We start from the raw sequence: 11040 nt of genomic DNA, 5'->3' as shown, positions 1-11040 counted from the left end.
CAGCACCAGGCCACTTTTAACACTGGGTAGTGAGATTTCACAATGAATTTCTCAGTGGAAGAAGTCATTACGAGTGGGCTGAATGTGAAAAAGCTGCCAGCCACAACCAGAAAGTTGTTCAACATCAGGTTGTCTACTCCAGAGTAGTGATTTATAAGTGTAAAAAATATAGAAAAGCTTTTAGAAAAATATTTTTCCTCATTCATCATAGAAAAGTTTACACTGTAGAAATGCAATATGAGTGTAGTGATCGTGGGAAGTCCATCATCCTGAGGTCCAAACTCATTCAACATCACAGCACTCACAGTAGAGAAAAGCTATATGAGTGTAGTGATTGTGGGGAGTCCTTTAGGCAACACAGTAACTTCACTCAATACTAGAGAGTTCACAGTGCTGCAAAACCTTATGAATGTAGTGAATATGGGAAATCTTTTTCCTGCAACAATCACCTCCTATCCACAGGAGAGTTCACACTAGAGAAAAGCTATATGTGTGTACTGATTGTGGGAAGTCTGTGTGCTCAGAAAAAAATGAATTCTGTATTCTTACTTATGTTTGAGGAAATGATGAGTACTCCGAGCTCTTAGGATCTTCACTCCTTTGTCTCTGAGTAAGGAATGGACCTAACCATTGTTTCCCCCAGACCACAGTCCTAAAATATGCTACACCTTTCAGGGACATTGTGCTTCTCACATTGTGCTGTGATGAATTTTTTCACCAACATGCAAACCACTTACTGTATATGTCTCTGGTTTCTGATCTTTTTATAAAGGTGCTTTTTGCATTTGTACCTTTAATTTATTGGTTCTATTCTCTGCCTGGGATGAATTGAAAGCACAATTGTGATCTTTCAACAGGTAGAGGTGAAGAGATATTGTGGGGATCCCAAACTTTCAGTGCTTCTGAAGGGACATCATGATGGCAGAAAATCACTCTTTGGCCATTATTTGCTTATTTTGCATTTCTGCCAAAAGCCTTGAAAGCAAGACTGCAGGACTTTATGGTTCTAATTTTCAGCCTGGTACCTCTATTATTGGTGAAGTCAAAGGTCACCCTGAAGAGGAGGTCTTTGTTGTGCTTCTGTGAAGCACTTTGTTCACAGTGTGTATGACATAAATCTCAGCAAATGATCCATATGTCATGATGTACTAAATTTCATAGGCTGGTGTCATTTGTGGTAAGAATCTGGGGGTTGCGTGCAACCACAATTACGGCAAAAGCACTGTTTCAATAGTGAGTGGGAGAGACTGCAGTAAACTAGTTGAAAAATGCTTCTTCTGAATGTTTTCCACAAATGTTGCAGGGCCTGTGGCTTGCATGATGTTTGTGTACAGATGTTCTCAGGACCTCCATACCTATTTACTATGACTGAAGTCATTGCCAGAGAAAATAATCTTATAATTTTGCTATTCTGCTGGCCCCCCTAGGGTGTTCACCTCAAGGTTGATGCTCAACATACAAGAATTCAAAGGTAGAGGAAGAATAATCCTATAATCAACCCCAGGATGTTTCTTGAAACCAGTCAACATTCCTATGGATTCTGATGATAATAGTCTAAATTGCTTACCAATATTTGCTGGGACTATGGCAAGGCTGTTCCTTCCAGGATATGAGAAATGACATGCAACAAACTGCACATTTTTAATATGTACTATTTGGTGAGGTTTGATGTACATATAAAGCTGTACATGAAATAAACTTAGCTGTCACCAATGTACACAGTGTAGCAAAAAGAGGTTTACAATAGTGAGCACCCAAAACACATAGTTTATTGTTTTTACAAAAGTATTTTAAACATGACTTTTATTGATTCTTTTAGGGAGAATGGGAAGGAAGGGGGGAGAGAGAAACATCTATATGAGAGACATATGTTAATCTGATGCCTCTTGCATGCTCCCTACTGGGGTTTGAGGAAGGCATGTTCTAGTGCCCTGACCTGTTGTAGTGACCTTTAAGTGTAGGGGATGATGCCTAACTGAGTGAGTAACACTAACCAGGGCAGAGTAAATTCTTGTATTATTATTTGTTAATTATTGTATACTTCCCATACCAACAACTCTAACCCTACTTTTGGCATACCCTATATTTACCTTCTACCCTTTTACAAACTCTCTCTCTACCTTCCCCAGTCCTACAAGTAGGCATAGATTTTCCTTCCATTACAACACAGTAGTGCATATTTTTCATAATTTTATAGGCACTAGAAGGTGTGTGCTCTTTAACAAATATTGGTTTCCTTCACCCTACATAGTTATTTTGAGATTCAACACAAATTGTGTACTTTGAATTACTACTTTAATTATGTGTCTATGACTTTGGTTATTTCCAGGTTTGGGGTATTACAGAGAAATCTGCTGGGCATATTGTGTTCAGTTCATTATCTAGATGTATGTTTTACATGGTAAGATATGTGGAACTGTGATCTAAAATGCTTATTTCCTTCTGGGGGGAAAGTTCCACCCAGAGTAATGAAAGTTCCACCCAGAGTAATGAAAGTTCCTGTTTTTCTGCAACTCTGCCAGCACATATGATGGTAATTTTTTTTAAATACTAGCCCAATAAATGAGTATAGGATTACCTCACCTTTGTTTTACTTTCATTAACCTTACAATTTTTGATGGTGAGGATTTGTTTCATACATATATTCACATTGTCTTTATCATATTTGTTAAAATGTCTGCTCAGAATCTTTTAACAATTTTTAAAATGAATTTATTACCTGGAGGGCATTATGCTAAACAAAATAAGCAAGTCAGAGAAAGATCAGTATCACATGATATCATCATTTGTGGAATATAATGAACAGCATAAACCAGCGGTCTCAACCTGTGGTCACGGCCCCTTTGGGGGTTAACCAACCCTTTCACAGGGGTGGCCTAAGACCATTGGAAAACACATATATAATTATATATTGTTTTTGGGGGTCACCACAACACGAGGAGCTTTATTAAAGGATCGCGGCATTAGGAAGGATGAGGACCACTGGAATAAAGTGATGAAAAAAAATACATTCAGAGACAAAAGCATCAAAGAGACCTTCAAACCTCAGAAAAAAAGGCATGAGAGGGTGAGCGGGGTTTGGAGGATAAGAGATCCAAAGAACAGTATGGGAGGTGCTCTTTATGTCAGTGTAGCAGGTGGGGGAACCGGGCTGAGCTGCACAGTCACCCACAGGGCATGATGACATCAGTGTGGTCCTGGGACTAAAACCAGAGCAGCCGGGCACTAACATTGACAGACGAGTGAATGAAAAGGGCGTCCATTTCTGATGGTGTCTTCATGATATGATATGGGAAATTTTAGGATAATTTCTAACAAGATGGGTTGTTGTGGTGCTACATACGAGGTCCAGAGCTTAGGTGACATATATGTGCCCACCTGTCATTTCTAGTTGAGGCCTGACCCAGTGAACAATAGGAATGAGATAGCATACATCAGTGTCACCTGCACTTGAAAATCTCCATCAGCATGGGAAGGGAGAACAGAGAAGGTTGAGAGAGAAATATATCACAGAGGTGCTGAACTAGAATTTTAGAAAATAAGCTAGTTAGAAAACAACCTGTCCTTGTGATGGCTTATTTATGTCATTAGTGAAGATGTGCCTCTGGGAATGAAGCTGTGAGACAAGTGTGGATCAAAGAACTGTGGGCAGCGGGTAATGCAAAGTGATGGCCTCAGCAAACTGGGATTGGAGTCGGAAGTGTAATGTGCATTAGCATTTTGGTGTCTTTGAGGGACAATTTGGAGGACAACATGGGTATTGCCTGACAAGACCAGTGTCAAGTCACTCACACTCCCTTTATGTGCAACATTTCATCCTACCCTATGTTACTGGCACCCACTGTTATTGAAAGGGGGCAGTCTGACTCTCATTTGAGGCCCAAAGCACAGGTATATTATAACTGCTCATCTGCCTTTATTGTTGTGAGAGACACAGCATCAATCTGCACTAATAAAAGACAGACATGCAAATTGCCTGTACCTTCGCTACACCTTAACCGTTTGAGTCCTAGGGGGTATTGAAAAAACACTGTCAAAGAATCCCAAACAGCGCAACCGCGCTTTCTCTAAATGAGTACGAAAAGACCCAAACAGCGTGATAGCGCTTGTTTTATTTTATGTCGAGAAATACCAAGCAGCGCAATCGCGCTGCTTGGGACTCAAACGGATATTAATTAAAAGGAGCTGTGTGATGTATTTGCATCAGTAAATCTGAGCGCGCGACTTCGACAATCGGTAACGCACCATCAGCTGTCCACAATGTTCGAAATGTGCTGGGTTTTCTCAACATAAAATCTCAGCAGTGCGATCGCAGTGCTTGGGACTCAAGCGGTTAAGCCACGCCCACCAGTCAGCCAGAGCGACTATATGCAAATTAACCAAACAAGATGGCGGCTGGCAGCCACGGAGCTGGAGCAAGCAGGAGGCTTGGTTGCCCCAATGATGGAGGAAGCCAAGCTTCCCGCTTGCCACGGTGGGCTCTGAGCTCCACTCAAAGCAACAAAGTTTCAATTATAGAAGGTAAATAAACCCCAGATACCTGCTTTCAGCTGGCCATGGCAATGGAGCTGGAGCGACCAGCAGGCTTCCCTCTCGCCCACCCTGGCCAGCTCTGAGCTCCTCTCAAAGCTACAAAGTTTCAATTATAGAAGGTACATAAACCCCAGAATTAAAAAAGAAAAGAAAAGGAGAGGCTGGGAGCTTCGGTCACCAGGGGGCTTGGCCAGCCTGAAAACAGCCCTCAGCCCCTCACCCAGACTGGCCAGGCACCCCAGTGGGGACCCGCACACTGAAGGGGATATGACCAGCTGCAAACAGCCATCAGCCCTAACAGCAGAACAACTAGGAATGACTGGTCACTATGACACACACTGACCACCAGGGGGCAGAGGTTCAGTGCAGGAGCTGCCCCCTGGAGGTCAGTGCGCTCCCACAGGGGGAGGTCTCCTCAGCCACAAGCCATGCTGACGGCTGCCAGTACAGCGGTGGTGGTGGGAGCCTCTGCCACTTCCTCAGCAGGGCTAAGGATGTCCGACTGCAGCTTAGGCCTGCTCCCTGCTGGCAAGTGGACATTTCCCCAGGGCTGCCGGGCTGCCAGAGGAATGTATGACTACCAGCTTGGACCTGATCCACCAGGGAGTGGGCCTAAGCCAGCGGGTGGACATCTTCCGAGGGGTCCCAGACTGCAAGAGGGCATAGGCTGGGCTGAGGGCCCCCCCAAATGCACAAATTTTTGTGCACCGGGCCTCTAGTAGGAATATAAGGAGATATTGACTTTGATGGGACTAAGGCCTGCTGTCTTCCCTGATGTGGGGAGTAGAGGAAGCAGATGGATGTGCCAGGTGGGGAGTGTGACAAACTTGGCATCTCAAGAGAGAATCTTATCATGGGATGTACTGTCCTCATTATGACAGGATATGAATTTTGAGGACGTGGCCATTGCATTCGCTCAGGGAGGAGTGGGGAGATCCTTGATGAGGCTCAGAGACGTCTGTACTGTGATGTGATGCTGGAAGTGTTTTCACTTGTATCATTCGTAGGTAAGACCTTCATCTCTCCTAGTGTCCTGAAGTGATGCCCACTCTTTATTTATTCTCCAGACATAGCACTGTCTCTCTCAAAGCAAGACCATGGGCTCTCCTCATTTCCCCCACTGTCTTGTGAAATGGGCTATGGCTGCCAGTGCTGACCTCTCAGAGAGCCCTGAGCAATAGACTCCACAAACTTCCCTAACACCAGTTGCCTTAGGAACTGCAGGAAGTGTCTGGGTGTCAGCAGTCTTACAGACAGTTTAATGGGTCCCTCCTGCTCTTCCTCACCCAGGAAGGGTGACTGTATCCAGGTCCATTTCCCCCACTTCTGCACCTTTCCTGTAGATAAGGACCTTGGTGAATGCCTGTGCCAGGTATCTTCTTTATATACATGAACCAGTTGCAGTTATTGTAAGACCCTCCTTCCATTGTTGTTTGTAATATTACCTTCTGTGAATACTATTGCAAGCCAAATGCTATGGGCAAGTGATGGCTGCTCACCTCTGTTGTCTTTCATTGAAACTTGGAATATTTAGTTTGTAGATATTTCTAGAGAAGGAGGTGCAGAGAGAACCCTGGGTTTCTGCAGGGTGAACGTACAGGATGTTCCTAGGGGAAGCCTGGCCTGGCTGAGTGGCAGCTCGGGGGAGGTAGGACATAAGGATGGTGTTCAGATTGTACCAGGAACCTGCTCCTGTCTAATGATGTTTGGTGCAAGTTCCAGTGGCCACCCCTCATTTATACATTTCCTTTTCCATATTTGACACTTTGCTGGCTTCTCATTTCATCAGTGGCTTTCTAGCTTTGGCTATCTTTGCCTTTGTGTCCTTTTTACATCACCTATTCCTTTGCACATCTCTTTCTGCAGTATACTACAACATGGACCTATGCAAGCGTTATAAGGAGCACATACACTGAGTGGCTAGATTATAATGACCACCCCATCAGCACTCGATTGACACTTCCAAAATACTCAATATTGAAAACTTCCTAAGCAGATACTCTCAAGGTTTTATTATCATTATTATTATTATTATTATTCTTTGCATAACAGATTCATTTCTTTGTACTGATGGGGGTGGTCATAATAATCTGGCCGGTCATAATAATCTGGCCACTCAGTGTACATGCTTAAATACCCCTAAAATAGCAGCTACTTGTTTATTGAATTTTACTTGGAATGAGATGTAACCAACCTTCCGCACAGCTTGCCCATGTCACCAGCATAGAAGATCTGCTGCAGTGATGGCAAACCTTTTGAGCTCGGTGTGTCAGCATTTTGAAAAACCCTAACTTAACTCTGATGCCATGTCACAAATAGAATTTTTCTGATATTTGCAACCATAGTAAAACAAATATTTATATTTTTGATATTTATTTTATATATTTAAATGCCATTTAACAAAGAAAAATCAAGCAAAAAAATGAGTTTGCATGTCAACTTTGACACATGTGTCATAGGTTCGCCATCACTGATCTACTGAATGCTGTTAGCAGCAGAATGAGCTGGACAGTCCACTTCTCCTCCATGTGGTACTTGTCTTGTTTTTGCTCTATTTCTGCTGAAGTCTCCCTTGTTTTGTGATCTTCAGTGCTTAAGAACTTCAGAGTGACCTCTTACTAATCCATCTTTCAGGTCTTTTATTTTCAGCCAATTGCATGAAACCAATGTATTATGTGCAACCCACTTTTATAATGGGACTTCCCGCTGTCACCAGAGTCAACATTCATTTCGTCATCATTCCTCTGTTTTCAGGTCCTTGGCGTAAGATGGATGATGTGGAGGCCTATTCTGAGCACTGTGTATCTATAGGAGATTCTCAGGTCAGGGCTTCCAGGACAGCTGCAGCCACCCAGAGGACCCATCTGTGTAAGCCATGCTTCTCAGTGTTAAAAGATATTTTGCACCTGAGTGAGTTACAAGTGGTTTACTTTGAGAAGAATGTGTTCTTAAGTGATGCATGTTTGAGAGACTTGTGTTCCAGTGCAAACCCTCACCAGCAACAGAAGGATGCCAGTGGAGAGAAGCCCTGGAAAGAAGATATGGAGAGACCCTCGCTTGTGACCTGTTGCTGCTTCTACTTATCTGGGATGCCTGTAGCTAGTATGGAGGTTGGGGAAGACTCCTCAGCCATGTTAGGGCTTCTCCAGCACCAAGCCACTCTTAACACTATGGAGCCACACAGTAACAATGAGATTTCACAGGAATTTCTCAGTGGAAAAAGACATCACCAGTGGGTTGAATGTGAAAGAGCTGACAGCCAGAAACAGAAAGTTCCTTATCAGAAAGATCTCTGCTCTGGAGATATGATTTATGAGTATAATAAATGTGGGGAAGTGTGTAGACAAATGTTTAACCACCCTCCACATGGGAGAGTTCACACTGGAGAAAAGCCTTATGAGTGCAGTGAATGTGGGATATCCTTTCGTCAAAAGTGTCGCCTCACTGTGCACCAAAGAGTTCACACTGGAGAAAAGCCTTATGAGTGCAGTGAATGTGGGATATCCTTTCGTCAAAAGTGTCGCCTCATTGTACACCAAAGAGTTCACACTGGAGAAAATCCATATGAGTGTAGCGAATGTGGGAAGTATTTCAGAGAAAAGGCTGCCCTCAATAAACACCACAGTGTTCACACTGGAGAAAAGCCATATGAGTGCAGTGAATGTGGGATATCCTTTCGTCAAAAGTGTCACCTCACTGTGCACCAAAGAGTTCACACTGGAGAAAAGCCATATGAGTGTAGTGAATGTGGGAAGCATTTCAGAGAAAAGGCTGCCCTCACTAAACACCGTAGAGTTCACACTGGAGAAAAGCCATATGAGTGTAGTGAATGTGGGAAGCATTTCACTGAAAGGGCTGAACTCACTAAACACTATAGAGTTCACACTGGAGAAAAGCCATATGAGTGTAGTGAATGTGGGATATCCTTTCGTCAGAGGTCTCACCTCACTAAACACCACAGAGTTCACACTGGTGAAAAGCCATATGAGTGTAGTGAATGTGGGAAGCATTTCAGACAAAAGGCTGCCCTCACTATACACCAACGAGTTCACACTGGAGAAAAGCCATATGAGTGCAGTGAATGTGGGAAGCATTTCAGTGAAAGGACTACCCTCAATAAGCACCACAGAGTGCACACTCGATAAAAGCCATATGAGTGTAGTTAATGTGGGAAATCCTTTAGTGAAAGCTCTATCCCCAGTGAAGACAAGAGAGTTCACACTGGTGAGTGTAGTGAGTGTGGGGTTCCTTTTAGCTACAACTATAACCTGGTTAGACACCTGTAATTTCACACTGGAGAAAAGATGTAAATGTGTAGGAAATGTTTTATTTTTCTCACTAAGAATAAGAACACTCAAGGGGCTCTATGGGACCCACTTACATGAATGTAAACCCCTTTAATGAGAACATACACTCTGCTAGATTCATCATAAAATTGAGGTACAAATGAGACTTGAAGGATCTGTGTTGTACTTGCTAACATGTCCAGACCTACAACCCAAATGATGTCACTGTGAGTGTTTATCACTAAAGAGGTTTCATAGCTAACACCTGCCTCACCTGAGGAGTGTGCATCCGTCACATTCCCTGGGTGCTCAGGGGAATGTATTCTGTGTTCTCGCTTCTGATTGAGGTAATGATGATTCCTCCAAGCTCTTGGCAGTATCTTCATTCATTTCTCTATGACTAGAAAATGGACCTGACCCAGGATTCATCCAGAGCAGCTGTTCTCAGCTAAGCAGTGCTACCTCTTTCAGGGACATAGTGGTACTCACATTATGCTTTGATAAATTTTGGGGGTTTTTTACTCACCAACCTGCAAACTCTGTGCTCTCCTCTGCTCTGGTTTATGATCTTTTTTTTTAAAGGTGTTTTTATATTTGTGTTGTTATTTATTAGTGCATTATTTTCAACACCAACTACTCTAAACCTGAATTTGCCACACTCTGTATTTACCCCCAGTCATTTTGTAATATTTCTGCTTCCCCAACCCTCCATGCAGACATTGATTTACCTTCCTTTACAATAGAGTAGTTCATATTTTTCATAAATTTATTGGCACTATAAGGTGAATTCTCTTTAACAAACACTGGCTTCCTTCATGCTATACAGATGTTTGAGATTTAACACTAATGTTTATATAAATAATTTTTTATTTCTAGAAAATATTGTATTCTATGGATAACCACTTTTACTATTGAGCTGCCTATAATTTCAGTTATTTCTACGTTTGGGGTTTTAAAAATAAAACAGCTCAGAATATTGTATTCCATTCTTTCTACAGATGTATGTTTTATTAAACTGTTCCACTGTCAGTGAATGTGGTACATTTCAACATATATGGAACTGTGACCTCAAATGGTCAATCAGTTTGCCTTCCCACCCACCTAGAAAATTCTATGCAACTCTGCCAGCACATGCAAAGGTTAATCTCTTTAAGTACTAGCCGCATCAATGAGTGTACTGTTAACTCGCTTTTGTTTTAACTTCATTTCCATAAAGATATTTGATGGTGATGATTTCTTCATATATTTCTTTCACTGTCTTTATCTTCTTTGTTAAAATGCTCAGGATTTTTTGTTTACTTTTAAACTTAATTTATTATTCTATTCTAACCAATAGGAGGGCGGTGCAGCCTCTAAGACATATGTTTGAATTTCACTTAGTCCTCAGTGACTCGACTGATTTTTTGGCCATATGGCATTCTTGGTTTTTGAATTCTATAAACAAAATGGTTTTTCTCAATTTTTACCCTATGTATGATTTATAGCCCACTTGTACCATACACTTATACATTTAAATCTGCATTGTTAATTCTCCACCAGTGTTCTTTAAAGTTTAAGCATTTAATGATACATTGAAGTCTAGGTTGTGGTAGTTGAAAATTTCCCAGGTGTAAATGTCATAACTACATTCAAACTGCGGAAATGATGGCATTGAACATGGACATAAGATATTTCAGTAGTACATCATTTTCTTTTACTAGTGACTGGGTGTATGGACTTGTGCACATTGAAAGGAAATTAATTAGAAAGTGACAAGTGGGGTGGGACTGGCTGAGACGGGTCTGACACAGCCTAATGCCAACCTCCCCCGGTCCCTCCCTATTAGGCTCCACCTGGGGCAGCACCTTGGCTTCAAGGGTATCTGTGGAATGAGTGGGATCCCTCTGGCAGGTGAGGTCCTGCGGCCTGGCCTGCAGGGAATTGGGCCGAAACCAACTCTCCAATACCTGCTGAGGGGTCCTGGATTATGAGAGGGCAGTTGTCAGGTGACACAACCCAGAATCGGGCTCCCTCCTCTCTGGTTCCCGGATGCGTGACCCGAGAATTGTCGTTGTCTTCCATAACTATCTCTCATCCCAGTGGTTCTGGTATCTATCTATTCTCAGATACATTAGTGACTTAAATATTATGATATAAACTTTTTTTAAGAAATGAGGGGGAGAGGATTTGTACCCTGGGAGCGGAGGAGTGTTAGCAAACTAAATCCCCATCTCGCATCACA

General features: G+C 42.4%; 1 protein-coding gene across 1 annotated transcript; it reads left to right on the top strand.

The window, feature by feature from the left end:
* The first annotated feature begins 7373 nt into the window (after positions 1–7373).
* LOC111824721 (zinc finger protein 239-like) lies at positions 7374–8731 on the top strand. The gene has a single exon (XM_023749270.1). It carries the CDS (start codon positions 7575–7577, stop codon positions 8676–8678), a length of 1104 nt encoding a protein of 367 aa, XP_023605038.1. The 5' UTR covers positions 7374–7574; the 3' UTR covers positions 8679–8731.
* Positions 8732–11040: the final 2309 nt, after the last annotated feature.

The sequence above is a fragment of the Myotis lucifugus genome, unplaced genomic scaffold (genome assembly GCF_000147115.1).
Source record: "Myotis lucifugus unplaced genomic scaffold, Myoluc2.0 scaffold_4822, whole genome shotgun sequence".
Lineage (NCBI taxonomy): Eukaryota > Metazoa > Chordata > Mammalia > Chiroptera > Vespertilionidae > Myotis > Myotis lucifugus.
The sequence above is the reverse complement of the archived record's forward strand: the minus strand, read 5'-3'. Positions and strand labels throughout refer to the sequence as shown.